At 48.8% G+C, this 19,485-nt stretch overlaps 1 protein-coding gene across 5 annotated transcripts in view; it reads right to left on the bottom strand.

Moving 5' to 3' along the window:
- Positions 1–19,485, bottom strand: part of SFMBT2 (Scm like with four mbt domains 2) — a 193,387-nt gene that overhangs the window by 164,246 nt on the left and 9,656 nt on the right. For all 5 annotated transcript variants that reach the window (XM_021065007.2, XM_021065006.2, XM_084980991.1 and 2 more), the window contains exon 2: positions 6,750–6,901. In XM_021065007.2, the coding sequence (XP_020920666.2) occupies positions 6,750–6,849 (100 nt within the window). In that variant the 5' untranslated portion in view covers positions 6,850–6,901. The remainder of the gene's footprint in view (positions 1–6,749; positions 6,902–19,485) is intronic.

Here is a 19,485-nt window from a genome sequence, read left to right as displayed (position 1 = left end):
CAGCTGGGGATCATACGCGCACATCACAGAGTGTACGCGCCCTAAGGGGCCTCAAAAAGCCCTGAGGCCAACATTTTTTCTAGAGGAAAAAACACTAAGACCCAGAAGAGCTGCTCAGGTGTGAAGCGCCCCGCAAGTGTGCCACAAAGACCGAGCAGCGGTCGCCCCCCGCCCAGGGCCACCGCCCGCCTTCTGCGAGACACAGGTCTCAGGGCACAGCGCCCGGCAGAGACCAACAGGAGGTGTGCGTCTCCAGGGACGGGGAACAAAGAGGAAGATGGTCACATGTGCAACACGACTCCTGAAACCTCACGGTTTTGGCTCCCGAAGAAATCAAGCGACTCCCAAACATTCAAGGCTGTACAGTAAGATAGAATCCGGGAGTTCCCGCGGTGATGCGGTGGGTTAAGAATCTGATGGCAGCCGCTTCAGTCACTGCAGAGGTGCGGGTTTGATCCCTGGCCCAGGGCAGTGGGCTAAAGAACCCCCTGTTGCTGCAGCTGTGGCGCAGGTGGCAGCCGCACCTGGAAGTCAATCCCTGGCCTGGCAACTTCCATATGCCATGGGTGCAATTATAAAAAATGTTTTAAAAAAATATAATCTGGGAGTTCTCGACGTGGCTCAGCAGAAACAAATCTGACTAGCATCCATGAGGACACGGGTTCAATCCCTGGCTTCACTCAGTGGGTAAGGATCCAGCGTTGCCATGAGCTGTGGTGTAGGTCCCAGACACGGCTTGGATCCCGCATGGCTGTGGCTCTGGCATAGGCCGGCGGCTACAGCTCCAATTAGACCCCTAGCCTGGGAACCTCCATATGCCGCAGGAGCAGCCCTAAAAGGACCAGAAAGAAACAGAGAGAGAGAAAGTGGACCAGAAAGAAAGGGAGAGAGAAAGTGGAAGGAAGGAAGGAAGGAAGGAAGCAAAGAAAGGAGTTCCCTTTGTAGCTCAGCAGTTAACAAACCTGACTAGCATCCATATAGATATGGGTTTGACCCCTGGCCTCACTCAGTGGCTTAAGGATCCAGTATTGAGTGAACTGTGGTGTAGGCCAGACTGTAGGTCGCAGATGTGGCTTGGATCCCACGTTGTTGTGGCTGTGGTGTAGACTGGCTGCTACGGCACCAATTCGCCCCCTAGCCTGGGAACCTCCATATGCCGTGGGTACAGACCTGAAAAGACAAAAAATATATATATATATACACACACATATAATCTGTTCAGTTAAAAAGCACCAAATAACTCACTTTAAAATATAGATAACAAGGGAGTTCCCTGGTGACTCAGAAGGTAAAGGATCCAGCATTGTCACTGCTGTGATATGCAGATTCGATCCCTGGCTTGGAAACTTCTGTACGCCAGGGACACAGCCCCCTGCCCCCCAAAAAAGAAAGCAAGAAAGCTCTGCGGCTCGCTGTGACCTAAACAAATACGTTAAAAAGTACCCAAGAGTCAAACGTGGAATGGGATCCTAACAATTAAAACCGGAGTCCCCTGGTGGCTCAGTGGGTTAGGGGTCCGGTGATGTCACTGCTCAAGCTGCTGCTGTGACTGAGGGTTCGATCCCTGGCCCAGGAACTTCCACATGCCATAGGCATGGCCAAAAACTACAAATAAAAACTAAATAATAATTAAAGCCTTTAGGGGATAAACAAGTTCTTACTGTGTAGCACAGAGAACTGTATTCAACGACCTATGATGAGCTATAATGGCAAAGAGCACTTTAAGAAAGAACGTATATATGCACAACCGAGCCACTCTGCTGTACAGCAGAAATGAATACAACACTGTCACTCAACTACACTTCAGTAAAACGTAATAAAAAAAAACAAAATCCCTATGCCCAGGCTATTCATTCTAAGCATGCTCTCTTATTTTAACAATAAGATCACACACAAAATTGAGTGTTACTCACAATATAGCCTTTTGGAACCTGTAACGTATAAATAACACTTCGTCCCACACCTGTGCCTGAGCAGCTGCTTCTCTAAAGACGTATCAAGGAGCAAGAGATAAACACACAATGTTTATGAGTGGAGGTCTCATAAACCCAGAGCAAATGATTCATAAACCTCTTAAGCCCATAAACGTTTCGTCCAAGAAACTCCGACAACCCTTCTCGGCACAGGAACCCGGGCAGCGGGGGCCCTTCCTCGTGACGGAATGCAAGCGACTAGGAAAGGCTGCTCAGGAAGTCTCCCAAGTTCAAAGACTCGGAGAGTGGCCGTTCATGGCCATCCAATTCTAGGACACACAAGGCTGCGTATGCGACAGACTAGTTCATGGTAACTGGAAAAAGAACTGCTTCCTCAAGGCGGGAGTGCCAACGACTTCCCAGCGCAAAGTGGCATCAATACAGGATCCGTTACCTTTTATTGTCCTTTCTTTTTCAACCGCACGCTCAGCAGGAGGAAGTTCCCGGGCAGGGATGGAACCTGAGCCGCAGCTTCAACCTATGCCACAGCTGCCTCGGTGTCGGATCCTTAACCCACAGCAGCAGGCCCGAGATCAAACCCGTGCTGCCCCAGAGACGATGCCAGGTCCTCAACCTGCTGGGCCACAGTGGGAACTCATTGCCTCTTTTTAAGTAATTAGACCCTGGGTTGTAGAAGGTTATAATCTGAAATATGACTAACTTGGCAAGGGAGACTATTAAATCCGTAACCCGAACCCAGCCCAGGAAGAGCGAATCGGCAAGTCCAGAATGAATGAAATCTCTCAGGGTGTCTTCCTGTGTGCCAGATGTTTTTCTAGCGGAAACGAAGAGGAAGAAGACATTACATCTGTGTGATTTTAACTGCTGCGTCAGTTCAGAGAATCACGAGGTTTAGAGAAGGGTTCACCGTGAGCACATTAAACAGACACAGACACACAGTATGAATGAAACTCAGAAAGGATGAGCCAATGGCAGTCCTCCATCTGAGGTCACAGCTGCAGGACTGCACCTGGGGTCGGGGGCCAGACACCCGAACACAGGTCCTCATGGCTGTCTGAGCCTCGCAGACCCCAGAGGGCCAGAGACGGTCCAGAAAAAAGAAAACACCCCGTTCCCTGGCCAGGAGAGGCAATAACGACTCAAAAAAGACGTTTAAAAGATAGTGGGGGAGGGAGAAATACTTCGGAGCCACACAGAACCAGCCCCCAGCACAAAGAGTAAGAGATACGGGAGTTCCCGTTGTGGCTCAGCAGGTTAAGAACCGGACATGGCCTCCTTGAAGATGCGGGTTCAATCCCTGGCCTCGATCCGTGGGTTAAGGATCCAGCATTGCAGGGATCTGCCTCGGGGGTCGCAGACGCAGCTTGGATCTGGCGTTGCTGGGGCTGTGGCGTCGGCCTCCGCTGCAGCTTGATTCAACCCCTTGCCCAGGAACTTCCCCATGCCGCGGTTGCAGCTGTTAAAAAAAAAAAAAAGTAAGAGATTCGGATTCGATTTTTCTGCTGAGAATGTTGACTCCTTTCCCTCGCAAACAGAAGAGCCCGTGGGCCCTCTGGTAAAACACGCCTAGTACGAAAGAAAAAAGAAAACCCAAGCCCACGTGTCCAGGGTGATGCCTTCGCTCAGGGACTGGCAATGCGCAACGGCCCTTTATCTGCTGACTTCATCAGGAAATTACCCGTCGCTGGCCTGGAAAAAGAATGTCAAGGAATCTATTTATCACTCTGTCAGCATATTGTTTTGCTTGCTTTTATCACAGCAACTGGAGAGCCCCCACCACTCCAGGAATCCAACTCTGTCCGCTTCCTTCTTTCTGCCCCATATCAGGGCCACCCATGCTGGCTGCCAGGCCGGCGTCAGGGCCCCCGAGCTAGGGAGTAATCTTACAGGTGCCTCTTTCATGGAGGGGACACAGGTGTCAGTCACACTATCATAACCTTCCTTAGGAAAAGAGACAAAGATGAACATTAAAAAAGCTGCCCGGAGAGTTCCCGTTGTGGCTCAGTGGTAACAAACCGGACTAATACCCATGAGGATGCGGGTTCCATCCCTGGCCCCGATCAGTGGGTTAAGGATCCGGTGTTGCCGTGAGCTGTGGTGTAGGTCGAAGACACGGCTCAGATCCCATGTTGCTGTGGCTGTGGTGTAGGCCGGCAACTGCAGCTCTGATTGGACCCCTAGCCCGGGAACTTTCCTACGCTGCAGGTGCAGCCCTAAAAAGAAAGAAAGAAAGAAAAGGAAAATTTTTTTAAAAATTTTCTAATTTTTAAAAAGCTGTTCAGGACACTGAGGGTGCTATATCTTTTCTTTTTAGGGCCACACCTGCAGCATATGGAGTTTCCCAGGTTTCAGAGTGTATGAAAACACACCACTTAAAATAACACAGTTACAGAGGACAGAAAGTCAGGCACTCCAAAGTGGAAAGATGTCTTCACTTAGCAAAAGTAAGAAAGACTTTAAGTATATTTGTACTTTAAAAAAAAAAAAAGCAGAATAATTAGGATGAACCTTCAGCTACGAGGCTACTCTCAGAAAAAGAATTTCCACGGTTCCATTGGGAGACAAAGGCTCAGCTCAGCTCTGCATTTGGGAGGTTTTCTCACTCCTAGTTTGTGCACAGAAAAATAGAAACGGGGAGAACTGAGCCCATTTTGCAACAGATACTAACATCTTTCAACAGAGGCAATTATTTCAAGGTTTTCCATGTTTTTTATAGATTAAAAAGTCAATGCCATGAGTTCCCTTGTGGTGCAGCAGGTTAAGGATCTGGCGTTGTCACTGCAGCAGCTCAGGTCACTGCTATGGTACAGGTTCAATATCTGGCCTGGGAGCTTGCACATGCTGCAGGCACGGCAAAAAAAAAAAAATAAAGTAATAATAAGGCCAGATAAGATTATTATTTGAGAAACTTAATCTGGTAAATGTAATGATATCAAGCAGTTTGTAATTCTGTCATTGCCAGTTTTACCAAAATGTGAAGACACATCACTTTTGGACAACAGTCAGATCTCCCAGTGAGTTAATGATCATTTTTGTACATGAATTCACCACAGCAAATGCTTACAATCCAGAGAGCTGAGCTGTCCTTATATAATCTACTGTTATGTAAACAGTGCAATCCTTTCTATTAAAAAATTATCTTTTGAAAATAAACTCTATTATACAAGTAGTTAGAAAAAGAGGTATTTATAAAGTCACTGGTTAAATATATAATTCAAAGACTGGTTTTAATTTTGGCTTTGAATTTCTTGTGTTGTTGTTGTTGATTTTGTTTTGCATTTCCTAAAGGGAGAACTATCTGAGCACAAATTCACACGACCTAAGCATCGTTCACGTCAGGCGCTTTTCTTGAAATGCCCTCCAGGCTCCCAGCGGGTCTTGGAAAAGGGATTCTGAGGCTTGGGCAGGCCGTCCTGAACTGTCTTGCTCAGCACCTGTGAGAGAAGTGTCTTTCCTGCCTCCCCTGCCGTGGCAGAAACACACAACTCATTCAGGTCAAAAGGTTCTAAGCAGAAGTCGCTTCCAGGGAGTTCCCATCGTGGCGCAGTGGTTAACGAATCCGACTAGGAACCATGAGGTTGCGGGTTCGATCCCTGGCCTTGCTCAGTGGGTTAAGGATCTGGTGTTGCCGTGAGCTGTGGTGTAGGTTGAAGACTCGGCTCAGATCCCGTGTTGCTGTGGCTCTGGCCCCTAGCCTGGGAACCTCCATATGCCGTGGGAGCGGCCCAAGAAATGGCAAAAAGACAAAAAAAAAAAAAAAAAAAGAAGTCGCTTCCAGGCGGGCATGTTTAATTGCTGATCCAAGACCCTCAGCACCGTTAGAACGCCACCCCCCCCCCACAAGACATCCGATGACGCGGCTGCACCCGTGTGACTCCTTTATCAACACTCCTATGCTAAGCCACTGAGATTCTGTTTTGCTTCGTTTTACTGAAGAGAGCTGACTGTCACCGCGGTGTTAACTTCCGCTGTACAGCCTGACCCCGTCAGGCACACCCGCATTCGTCTCCACAGTCTCTTCCGTGACGGGTCATCACCGGGTATTGGACATAGTTCCCTGTGCTCCACAGGAGGACCTTGTCACCCAGCCTGCACGCCCTCGTTGGCATCTGCTGACCCCAAACTGCCAACCTACCCCCCCACCTTCCGTCCTACTTGGGAACCACAAGTCTTTTCTCTGAGTCTGTTTCAGTTTCTTGGATAAGCTCATCTGGCTCCTATTGTAGATTCCACATACAAGTGATACCACGTGGGATTTGTCTTTCTCTGTCTGGCTTACTTCACTCAGTATGATAATCTCTAGGTCCATCCATGTCGCTGCAAATAACACCATTTGATTCTTTTTATGGCTGGGGAACATTCCTCTGTGTGTGTGTGTGTGTGTGTGTGTGTGTGTGTGTGTACACACCAAGCCTTCTTTAGCTACTCATCTGCACGGATGGGTACTTAAGTTGCTTCTGTATCTTGGCTGTTGTAAGCAGTGCTGCCATTATGCTACATAGGGATGGTGTGTATCTTTTCAAATTAGAGTTTTGTCCAGATATATACCCAGGAGTGGGACTGCTGGATCACAAAGCCATTGAGATTTTGAAGTGATGGGTCACTTGACTATAACCTAGCCCGATCCGTCTGGCACTTCGAACCAAATTCTGCATCACTTTCAAGGTGCTATCTGCTTATAACTCTGACCGCCAATCCCAGGGAGGGGCAGTACGTGAGATCTAGAACGCTGCCCCAGGTTTTCTAGACTCTTTCAGGGAGAAAACAGGTCAACACGTTAAAAGGCCAAATGGGTCCAGAAAACCAAACCCATACCTGAATCAAGATCTCCGTTACGATCAGCTGAGCTGGGATGCTTTTCCAGAGGTGAGGATGAAGGGTCTTGCGTACTGGACACCGACACACTGGTCTCCATTCTCGATGCCTGAGGATCCTGTTCTCTTAATTCATCCTGCAGGAACAGTTACCTACGGGCAACCAACAACGACAGCAGACATCAGAGCCCTTGAAGCGCAGCCGTCCGCTTCTGAACCCTCCACGAAGCTCGGCGTCCCCGTCAGAGCTGCTAGCATTTCCCAACAACACGCAGGATGCAACGTAATGCTGGTGACAGAGCATCCGGAATGAAGACTGGCAGTCACACAGCCGCACAAGGTCAACGACAAGGTCACAGCAAGAGCATCTACTTTCTAAGGTCGCCATCGCCACTAAGATGGACACATGCGTCCTCCCCAGCTAGAATCGACGTCTCCACCCCCAGTCTACCCCGGCAGCACGGGCAAGACACTCCTCCACCCGGCTACCTCCTCCTCTCTCCCTGGATGCCGTCAGCAGGCACCCGCCCGCCTTGCCAGCATCCCCACACAGGCAGGCCGTCCAGTGTCCCACAGGCGCGGTCTTCCCTAAGGGTCAGCCACGTAGGGCTGGTGGTCAGCTGCAGCCGTCTGCGGGGTTCTCAGTCTTTCACTTGTTCAGGGCTCCCTCTTACTTCTCTAGGTAGAGAACAGTTTAGATGAGCCTAAGGGCAAGGATCGGTGAGGAAAATAAAGGCTCCTGTGTCCTTCCCTATCCTATAAACGGGATATTTTGTCACCCACGTACAGGTAATGTATCTTTTAAGAACACCACACCCCCCCAACACTCTCTCTCTCTCTCTCACACACACACACACACACCCACACACACACACACACACACACACTCTCACATACACCCCTCTTTGGGTGCTATTCAGTTTACCATCCTGGAGAATATTCTGAATTATTAAAATGACATTCGTCAAAAAGGCAAAGCTTATGGAAGAGTGTGCTGGTCACTCGTGCCATGGCAGGAGAAAGGCTGAAACGCCTGCTGCAAGAAGTAACGGGAAGGGGGGGGACACTGGGAAGGCAGGTGGCGAGCAGTGGCTCAGCATCCACACTGGCTTTAGGCTGCAGTGTCTGCCGTAACAGAGCACGGAGGTCCGGGAGGCCCCAGGGACAGGCTGGAGGTCTTGGGAGTCCAAGGTCAAGGTGCAGGAAGATGTGGTGTCTAGTGAGAGCCAGCTTCCTGATTTCCCGACCGCCGTCCTCCCGCTGTGCCCTCACCTGGAGGGGGGCATCTCCTCTTCTTCTTATAAGGACACCAAGCCCATCCTGGGGGCTCCATCTTCCTGACCTCATCAAAACCTCATCACCTCCCAAAGACCCCCCCAACTCCTAATTCCTTCCCATTGGGGGTCAGGGCTTCAGCAGATGAACCTGGAAAGGCACACTCAGCCCGTGACGAAGCCCGTAACCATTAAACTTTTTTTCTCTTTACCCCATTTTTCAGATTTTCTCTATGGCAGCTATGACTTTCATGCAGTTAAAACTCCTATCTCAGGATGACCTCAAGGTCTAGAAGGAATCACCTCACTTTTCACAGCTACTCTCAGCCACCAGCGGGACCTCCGGGTGCCTATGGAAAGAAGTAATTCCGGGAGAAGGTCCACGAAATGTGAGTATGGCCAACTAGTTCACAAAACTTGACTTTCAGTGAGTAGGGGGTGAGCCCATCTTACTGGCAACAACTGATCTAGAGCTTTGCAAAATAAAAACAGGCTTTTACAAAGCAAACCCTTTTCCTAACTACGACACCCTAAGCTCCACTCAAAAGGCCATTTTTCAAAGGAAATGTATTTCCTTTCCATTCTTAAAATATATATAATGTCAAGGCCAAAGGCGAAAGTGTCTTTTAATGAAAGCAGCCCTCTTCCAAAGAGAGTAAGTTCAGAAGACTGAGGCTTTAAAGGGTAACGTCCCAATTTGGACAGTGGACTTCAGGACCGTCAGTAAAGTTAAATCAGTCCGAATCCCTCTGTGGCTGACAAGCAGAATCGTGGTACTTGAATTTACAGAAGTCAAGTGAGGTTCGATTCAATGCAATCAATGGTCCTTTCTAAACCGGAAGTTCTAGGAGTCTACTGGGGTTTTCTCAAGTATTAACTGCCTATTTTCTGCATTCTGAATACCTGTTGACTGGAGCCAAATTTAATACAATGTGCACCCCCCCCATCAACTCTATCCTGCCTTCTCCTATCATTTGGGGAGTAGTCACAGAAGATAAGCATTTTAGCATACGTGAAGTAGAGCCTCGTCGGGAAGGAAACGGGTGGGGGAGAACACTCATTACATAGGATTTTAAATTGCTGGAGACTTATTATCTCTTCTGAATTATCTCTAGACCAGCAAGGGTGAACTGAGCTTTCAATACCCGATATGGGAATCACGTGTGGCCCTTGAAAGGCTGCTATTATGACTGCAAATCTCAACTTGAACTTCAGTTCACTTTATTTGTTGATTTACAATATTAGTCTCAAGTGCACAACATGGTAATTCAGTATTTTTACAGATTACACTCCATTCAAAGTTATTATAAAACACTGGCTGTATTCCCCGTGTGGCACAATACAGGCTCGTAGCTTATTTACTTTATGCAGAGCAGTTTGTACCTCGTTAACTCCCTTCCCCTATCTTGCCCCCTCCCCTATTCCCTCTCTCTCCAATGTTCGCCACAAGTTTGATTCTGGTATCCATGAATCTGTTTCTGTTTTGTTACAGCCCTTTGTTTTGTTTTTTAGGTTCCACAGATAAGTGATAAGTAGCAGTATTTGTCTTCCTCTGTCTGATATATTTCACTGAGCACAATACCTTCCAGGTCCATCCATGTTGTTGCAAATGGCAAGAGTTCATTCTTTTTCATGGCTGAGTAATATATCACTGCGTATCTCCTTAAAAGCTGTATGTGGCTAGCACTGCCCTAATGAACAGCTATACCACTGCAGAGGAAAGCTAGAGTGTATTATATCTGAGTTTGGAACATATCCTAAACCATCACCAATTCTCAGGCCTCTTGAAAGTTTTAACACAGCAAGCTAGTGAAAAGAGAACAGGGGCATTTTAAAGCCTAAGGCCCTTAAAAGACAACATCACAGTTTCCCTGCAATATTCCACAAATCTTTCACCACCATCTTCCTAATGCAGTAGTTTTTAGTGAATGTGCTGTGTTTCTGTATCAATACAGTTTCAAAAGAGAAGCAATCCTAGCGGCTAAGTTATGTCATACTAAAACTATTTTTTCCATTCATCTACAAATGCAAGAAAATTATTCCACTTCAAATAGAATAAGGCAGAAAGCTTTTCTTCAAGGAAAAAAATCTATGACCAGAACTATTAATCCATCGGTCAAGTACCCATGGCTTCTACATCAGTTTTTAAAGAGAAAAATGTTTGCCCAAGTTTTTCCGACTCCTTTCTCATTGAATCGACTCCATCGTCCGCCTCTAACTAGATGCTTTAAAAAGGTAATCGGGACTGTAAAATAAGATCAATTTAAATGCACCAGATCCATCGTTTTAAACAGAAGTCAAGGGCAACAACAAAAATACCAAAAACCCACATTATTCTGTAAGGACACGTGACAAGGCTCTGTCCGCACAGGCAGCTGCGAAATTTATTTATTTTGGCAAATGACATGTCACTTGTTGGCTTTTTTGGCAACGTTCACTTTTGCCTTCCCTTTCTACTCTCTGTACAAGTCTCACAAATAAAACTACAAAGGAGCAAATTAAAGTCACGTGTAAGTCTAACACCCAGGGATCATCAGTTTTGCATTTATTGTATCTCCTCCTGATAGCTTCTCTGTAGGTTTTTTTTTTTTTTTTTTGAGTTCACACAGAATTTGGAATTTTCATTCATTTTCCGCCTAATGATCACATAAGAAAGCATTCCCCACATCACTGCAATCTTTGAAAACACGGCTTGAAAGGATGGTATGATTTTTATGATAATCTGAATAAGGTCCCTTCTTTGCTGTTCCCCTACTGTTGGCCATAAAGTTGGTGTTTTGGGTTTTTTTTTTAATTTGTCTTTCATCTTTTTAGGACTGCACCCACAGCACATGGAGGTTCCCAGGCTAGGGATCGAATCGGAACTACAGCCGCCGGCCTACACCACAGCCGCAGCAACACAGGAAGCGAGCCTCATCTGTGACCTACACCACAGCCCACGGCAACGCCGGATCCTTAACCCACTGAGCGAAGCCAGGGATCAAACCTGTGTCCTCGTGGATCCTAATTGGGTTCATTAACCACTGAGCCACGACGGGAACGCCCTGAAGTTGCTTTTTGATTTTTGACTGTTCCCAACACTGTAATTTGCAATCCTCATGTGATAGCTCCCACTTGTCCCACATTTCACCTTCGTGGGCATTTTTTATGTATTTTTAAGAGCGCTACGTATCTTATCCCACAAAACCCTGGCAGAGATCTTTCCCCAGTTTGCCCTTCAGCACCTCCCTCTGACACCCGTACTGAGTGTGGGCTGTTTTTTAAACTCAGTCCAATGCATCAGTTCACTTCATTTCTCCTAAAACGTCCTCCCCACCACAGGGAGCCGGGAGTCTAACCTCCCTCGGGTTTCACGTTTTACGTTTAATGTTTTAACATGCGTCTCTATATGTTTCTGGCCATGTATTTTGTGGGGTGCTGCTTGGAGCGGACCACCCCTCACAGTTAAAAATCCACTCCTACACCCCTGACTTATTAAGATGGTTTTATCGTCTATGAAATTCTTACACGTACAAAGCCATGTTTCCATGCACTAAGTACCAGAAAGGCCAACAAAACAGGGGCTACTGAGTTCAGCAATCCCTGAACTTGGGACGATTTAAGGCAGGTTTCTTAAGGGGGTGATAACGGTGTTGGGGGGCCTGGGAACCCAGCCTTGCGACTTGATCATCCCGTGACATGCTCCTGTGGACGGACTAGAAAATCACTGTGCATCAGAAACTGTTAAGTGCAGCCCCCACCCCCCTGCAAAGCTAAATTTCCACGTCCTCTTCTGTCTGCAGCGAGGAGTCACTGCTTCACCAAAAGCAACATGGCTGGGCTGTCCCTAAAGCAGGATGTGGCCAGGCCACCGCGCGCTGGCCGGTGGGAACCTTGCAGAGTGACGCTGTTCAACCAGAGGGTCACGCCTTTGGGTGGAAGGTCGTGCCTTTACCAGTCACCACCCAGGGCTCCCCGCTTCTGAGATCATACAGAGGAAGGGCCCACAAGCAGGAAAGCTGGGAGAGCAGGAGCTGAGTTGTGCTGTCAGCTGCAGGCTGCTACTTCCGAGAGAAATAAGCTTCCATCCCGTTTACACTGCTCTGTCCGAGGGCTCCTGCTACACACCCGATCCCAAATCCCAACACAGCCACCAGAGAAGGACCGTGCTTCTTTTCAATAAGCTCGTCATTAGGCTGCTTAGATTGTGCTGTTGAACTCAGGATGTGCCATGCTAAGTTTTCATCCAAGACTATCAATAATGCCAAATGCCGTCTGGTTTCTTTCACCTCGTCAAAAAAAAAAAAGTCAATTTAAAATTCACATCAAATGCTGCCCAAGGTGCTTAAACCTCAAGGAGAGAGCGCTGTGCAGGAAAGGAGAGAGGTCCCCACACGGTGGCTATGACCTACGCCACAGCTTGCAGCAACACGGGATCCTTAACCCACTGTGCCACAAGGGGAACTCCGGGTCTCTACTTTCTGTATTAGCTGCCTTCCTCAGAAGGCAGGAATACTCTGCGATTTCTCGAGTTTGAGACTGGGGACTGAAAAGGCTGCCTGACGCCTCCCAGCACAGCCATGAGGACCACAGATCCTGGGAGCCACTGCGCGGAGTCCGCTGGGTCCTCCCCCAAAGAAACCCCAACGTGGCTTTGAGTGTTTGCTCTTAGCTCAGGCACATTACAGGAAAAGGGATTCTCCCACCTTCCAGCAAGAGGGCTGGGGGTCTCCAGCCCAGGGGCACTGGTTTAGAATGGAACGGCCCCCCGTCATTCTCTTCCCTGCAGCGACGGCTCTAAGAAAGAAGATCTCCTCCTAAATCCACAGCAATCAAACGCTGTGGCAACTCCAACTTCGGATCGCCAGATACGATCGATAAACTTTCCCCTCTCCCGAAGCTGGTGCTAAGGGATATCCCACTTCTTCTCCTTGATTTCTTTCTTTTTTCTTTTTCTTCTTCTTCTTTTTTTCTTTTTTTTGGCCACCCCTGCAGCATATGCAGGTTCCTGGCCAGGGATCAAATCCAAGCCGCAGCTGCATCCTACACCACAGCTGCAGCAGTGCTGAGTCCTTTAACCCCCTGCGGCAGGCTGGGGATCGAACCCGCATCCCTGGGCTCCAGAGACATTGCTGATCCCGCTGCACCACAGCAGAAACTCTTTGATTTCTTTAGGAGACATGATAAGAGTTAAGCTCTCATCACTGTGCAACTAGTTTGAAACCAAAATGATCAAAATTCAGGCAAAAAGGTGAAACTGTCTATTGTATTAATGAAGCTACCTTAGCATTAGAAATCCTTCTGATCGCCATTCATCCAAAGGCAAGACCCAAAGGTGTTCCACTTGGGACACACTCCATGGAGTTCCCCTGCGGTGCAGCAGGTTAAGGATCTGGTGTTGTCACCGCTGTAGCTCGAGTTCAGTCCCTGGCTTGGGAACTTCCACATATCTCGGGCATGACCAAAAATTAAAAAATAAAAAAAGGACTAACTCCAGTGAGCTTTACAACAATGTATTAATATCAATCAGAGAAATGTTGCATCTTTTTATTCTCTGGTGTGTTTTTATCTTTTTTCTTTTTTTGGGGGGGGGGGCCACATCCAAGGCATGCAGAAACTCCCAGGCCAGGGATCAGACCCAAACCATAGCAGCAACAACGCCAGATCCTTCACCGGCTGCACCGCTAGGGAACTCCGCATCTCTTTTCAAGTTACCCAATTATCCAGTACTTTCAAAGGGATCTGCCTTAAAGCTGCAACAAACGGGCCATTTACTACCAACGACCATACTTGCAATCTCTGGCTTGCTACTCTGAGAGGGGGAAGGTTTGCAGTTATTTGTTTTTTATGTGGCTCGGAAGACAGACTACTCTCCAGATGGAACATGAAAAGCCAAGGCCTACACTAAAAGCTTAGGAAATTCCAGGCCTGCCGTGGCAGCCCCTGGAACTCCAGCACGTCTGGATCACAGAGCAGATGCCTCCTGTCGCACCGCAGGAATGTCAAAAGGAGCACGAGGACACCTCATCCCCGCTGAGACCTTTCCAACCATGTCCATCAAAATGGAAAACCCCCAAGGACTCTGAAGGGGGGCGCACCACCAAACTGTTCACCCAAACCTGATCTCTGAAACATCCCAGGTTCCGGTTCCCTGAGAAGCAGCTCACAGCCTGGGCGATCACAGGAGCATCTTCAAGAACCGTATCTGCCAATGGCTTTGAAGATGAAAACGGGTTTCAGGTGCCCAGGAGCCATCGACAAGGAAAACCCCCTTCTTCGCACAGTCACTGTCACCCGGACCCCGCTGCTTCGAAGCATGATGGAGCCCCTCACCTCCCACTCTTCCCAGCTCCCCCCACCCCCCGCCCCCCCGCAGCCCCTTCTAAGAAGAGCAGGGCCTTGCCTGGCTCCATCGTCAACGGAGGGGAACGGGCTCTTGGGGGCAAAGGTTCATGGAGTGGCGCCGTCCGCCCGGAGCTCCGAGCTTGATTTACTCGGAGGAGGGATGGCAGTTGCCTGGCCATTTTTCAACCAAATTTCAGGAGTTTTGGCTCTAAAGAGATTGAAACCCAACACCACCTGCGGCCCCAGCCTAAGAATGCTCATTTTTCCCAACCAGATTCACAGCTCCATCCCGGGAAATAAGATATGCTGGGGCTAAGGGATGGCCGAGGGCTAAGCACCAGGGCTGGCGGCGGCCTGGGGTCCCCACAAAAACAGACTGTATCTTCTAATTCACGGTGGTGACTGTCACCTAACCTCCCCATCGGGCGGCAAGCTTCACAAACAGACGCGTGCACGGGGAGAAAGAGAACAGCCTTCCGAGTGACTGGCTCAAGAGAAGAGAAAACCCCGAAGCTGCAGACGAGCTGTGCCCCATCCTGAAAGTTCATTTATCTACTATTTACCTATCAGTTACTGCTTATTTATCATCAAGAGGGTGAGGCCTTGATGTACCCCATCAGGAGCTCCCATTGTGGCTCAGCGGGTTAAGAACCTGACTTATCCATGAGGATGCGGGTCTGATCCCTGGCTGATCCCTGGCCTCGATCAGCGGGTTAAGAATCCAGCATTGCTGTGAACTGTGGTGTAGGTCGCAGGCGCAGCTCGGATCTGGCGTTGCTGTGGCTGTGGTGTAGGCCGGCGGCTAAACTCCAATTCGACCCCTAGCCTGGGAACCTCCAAAGGCCAAGGGTACAGCCCTGAAATGACAAAAAAAAAAAAAAAAAACCTACTCTACTATGGGTCTTTGCATGGAGGCAGCCATATAGGATTTCTTACAGCGGAAACTGACTTCCAAGCTATTCAAAGGTAAACACCCTTCTTAGGCTGGCATACGACTGGCTGACATGAAATATCTGACACAGAAGAGCTTGGCGGTGGGGCCTCGTCAAAGAGACAGGACTTTCTAGGGAGCAAAGACATCTGGTGCTAACATCTTGCACAAACTTGAAACCCAGGATTTCCCTGTCACCTACAACCTGAACAGGAATGAATGAGAGCAGGACCACAAGCTTAGAACAAAGCGGGTAACCTCATGTGCTACAGAACTGCGTTGCACAGCACACCCCTATGCATACGCGTCAGTTCAGAGAAACCAGCCCATGTGTTGCATATACAGTCACGAGAACGCAAGAAATAAAGAATTCTTAACACGGGACCCCTCTGCACGTTAGATGTGCAGCGATAACATCTAATCATCGGTGCCTAATTTTCAGAGGGGATTTTATGAATGGACAACTTCGAGCAGGACAGGTGCAGACAAGCTTCAGAGGTGCCACAGTCATCGACTAAGACGCTGGCCGATGAAAAGGACCGACTGAGCCCACCTCTCGAGGGTGAAACCTGGCGTCACCCCAGCCTGCAGAGCTCAGCAACGGAGCTAGGGATTCCCAACAACTGAAGAGCATTTCAGGGACGGTCTTGAAGCCATAGGCACAGATCCATAAAGTGGGCACCAACCAAATGGTATGAATTGTATCATTTAAATGAAGAAAGGAAGTTTACTCGAGTGGGGTCCATCCAACTGCAAATCCCTACTGCAGAGTCAATTTAAAAACACCCATGTTTACTTGGGTTTATGAAGAACCCTGGGAGTTCCCATCGTGGCGCAGTGGTTAACGAATCCGACTGGGAACCATGAGGTTACGGGTTCGGTCCCTGCCCTTGCTCAGTGGGTGAAGGATCCGGCCTTGCCGTGAGCTGTGGTGTAGTTTGCAGACGCGGCTCGGATCCCGCGTTGCTGTGGCTCTGGTGTAGGCCGGTGGCTACAGCTCCGATTCGACCCCTAGCCTGAGAATCTCCATATGCCGCAGGAGCGGCTCAAGAAATAGCAAAAAGACAAAAAAAAAGAACCCTGGATGTGTGAGCATATCCTGCAGAGGACTGCAGGAGGGCTGGCTTTACGCTATAATGTAACCAGCCCTTGGTGAAATGTACTCTCTGACTTTTTAAGCACAACAAGCAACACTGTTGTCATCTGCAAAATGCAGGGACTGTTCTAGAAGCCTCCTGTGGTCTCACCTCCCACTCACGGACCTGAGGATATCTGGGTTTTCCCAGACCTCCTGGTTAAAAGTGTCTGTGGCCAGAGAGAATAATATAGCATCTGCCCAAACGGAATGGAGACTCAAAAATGGAAATTTTCACCACGGTCTAAGCCGGATCCCAGAAGCTCTCAGCAAAGAGGTGCATCAGGTCCTAAAGCCCAGCTGGCTACTCAAAGACTTAACCTGCTGCACTGCCCAAAGCCATCTGGTTCACAGGACAGGGATGCAGAGGGGAAGAGGGCAGTCTGCATTTTGCAGCCAGCTGGGAAGATAACGTTTTCTTGTTTGTTTGTTGCTTTTTTAGAGCTGCACCTGCAGCATATGGAGGTTCCCAGACTAGGGGTCAAATCAGAGCTGCAGGTGCCAGCCTACACCACAGCCACAGCAATGTGGGATCCAAGCCACGTCTTCAACCTACACCAGAGCCCACAGCAATGCCGGACCCTTAACCCACTGAGTGAGGCCAGGGATCAAACCCTCATCCTCACAGAGACGCGTCAGGTTCATTACCACTGAGCTGTAACAGAAACTCCAAGAGTAAAGCCTATTTTAAGTTAGAGTTTTAAAGACAATGAATGAGGAGTTCCCTGGTGGCTCAGTGGGTTAAGGATGTGGTTTTGTCACCACCGTGGTAGTGGTTTGATCTCTGGCCCAAGAACTTCTGCATGCTGCAGGCACAGCCAAAAAAAAAAGAGAATAAAAAAATTGTTTTTAAAAAAGAAAAAAAGACAACCAATGACAAGAGCCAGAACCCAAGGCTCCAAATACTCTGTTATTCCCTTAGAGCCATTCTCCTGCCTCCAAAGAGAAGGTTAAAGAGCAGAGAGAAGCAGGGCTGGTGTTTGATTCCAGAGGTGGCTGTTTTTCAGTAACAGCGCTATGGACTATTGGGGAGCAAGGGAGAGGGGAGCAGACAAAAAGGAGGTGCTCCTTAACCATCAGCCTCTATTAAGATGGCATCTGTTGTCTGCATCTCCTTACCTGAAATCAGGGACGCACACCTGGCAGGGTTGGATCCACCAAGCGTGAGGCCCTGAAGGACCTTGGAAACCATCGGGTTCAACTGACACATCACAAGCTGCACCCCGACTTTCTTCTCTGTTTAATTAGCACACTGAGGTCAACGCTTCTGCGAAAACTGGCCTGGCTGGAGCCTCCCCACCCACCCTCCGCCTCTGCGCAGCCTCGAAGACTCTCTCCTTGGCACCTGCTGCTCGATAAATATCCAAAAAATCACCCTGAAAAACAAAAACCAAAAAACCTGGGAGGTACATCTCTCCAACACACACACCTCTTTAACCTCTGGGACTTTAAAAGCCTCTTTGAATTTGGGTCACGTGGAAAATGAAGGCAGAGAACTTGGAAATAAGATGAACCAAGATCAAATACACAGGATGAGGCCTGTAGCATTTAGCGGCCAAAATCAGGTGGACCCATCCGTGGCAACCTTAGCAGACGGATCTGGGCAAAATGAGCCACATAGGGTTTAAACAACAGCCCCCAACAAACAACTGGAGGTTGGGGAAGTGATGTTTATATCTGCTGTTTGTGTGTTTACAAATAAAAGATGAGGCATCATAAAAGAATAACTGGAAGCAGATGAAGTTTAATGGAGTGAGTTAACCCCAACCATATTAATTAAGAAAATAAATGAGATATTTCAAAAGATAAACATCTGCACTCCGGATTTCTTTTCTTTTTTTGCTTTTTAGAGGTGCGCCTGCGGCATATGGGAGTTCCCAGGCTGGGGTCGAATCAGAGCTGCAGCTGCCGGCCTCCACCACAGCCACAGCAACACGGGACCTGAGCCGTGTCTGCAACCTACACCACAGCTCACAGCAACGCCAGATCCTTAACCCACTGAGTGAGGCCAGGGACCGAACCTGCGTCCGCATGGATGCTAGTCAGGTTCGTTAGGGCTGAGCCAGTTCGTTACAGGAACTCCTGGATTTCTTAATTTCACCTTCGAGGCCTCCGTCCTCCTGTTCACACATAGGGGGACTAAGGGCCTCCCAGAGGAACCCTCCTCTTCCTTCTCAGGCTGATTCTGCCCCACACCCAAGTCCACTCTAAGGCTGCCCTTCCCGCTTCTCTGCCCTCAGACAGGCAAATCCAGCATCTTCCCTACAGAAATGACTGCAAACACCAGAGGATCCCAACCGAAATTCTGGCAGTGGGCTTCCCCCTCCAACCCCCTCGGCTTTTCGACGGCTCCCAGCGGCTCCCAGCAGCACTCGTCTCGTGGCAAAGGCTGCCCACGGTGCTTGAGAGGCACTGCCTCTTTCAGACAGAGCACCCGCTGCAAGGCTGTTCCGGACAGTGCCTTCAGAGTCTCTGTCGCAAACCTCTGTCACACCCCAACTGGCATCATCTACACCAAAGGACAGACCCCTCTGCCCACGGAGCACTTCTGCTCAGCGCCCAGACAAAATGACTGCTATTCAGTATATAACTTAAAAAAAAACCACCCACCAGGAGAGAAACATCCTTCCCAGTGTGAAGATGGGGGCGAGGCGTGGCGGCGTGGCTGCAAGTGTAAATGCTTCCTCTGCAATTGTTAAGCACAAACCTTTGTAAAGGCAGGAAGAGTTTTTTGTTTCTCTAACAAAAAGAGTGTCTTTGTCACAATACTGGAAAAGCAAACATGTCTTTTACTTTTAAGCAGGGTTGTTAACTATGTGCGGGCCTAGCAAGCAATCCGTCCTGCCCTTCGTCACAGGAAAAACCCCACAGCAGGTGGAAGATAAAAGGAAAGAGACTCGGCCAAGGTCACACGAAAAGCCGAGGCAGACCTTGGTCTCCGAGTTCCCCAGAGGCTCACTCGAACCACCGCGCGAGTTTATTCTCGCCAAGTCTAGCGTGCTTTCTAAAATAATCCCCAAGGCCAATTTCCACGGACGCTCAGCTACGTCAAGTTGGCAAAACGTGACTTTTC

This window comes from Sus scrofa, chromosome 10 (assembly GCF_054392235.1).
Source record: "Sus scrofa isolate SSC_HxYL_T2T_F1_AM1 chromosome 10, Sscrofa_HxYL_maternal_Yorkshire_Landrace_v2.0, whole genome shotgun sequence".
In the NCBI taxonomy this organism is placed as follows: domain Eukaryota; kingdom Metazoa; phylum Chordata; class Mammalia; order Artiodactyla; family Suidae; genus Sus; species Sus scrofa.
Note: the sequence above shows the minus strand (reverse complement) of the source record. Positions and strands in the feature narration are given on the sequence as shown.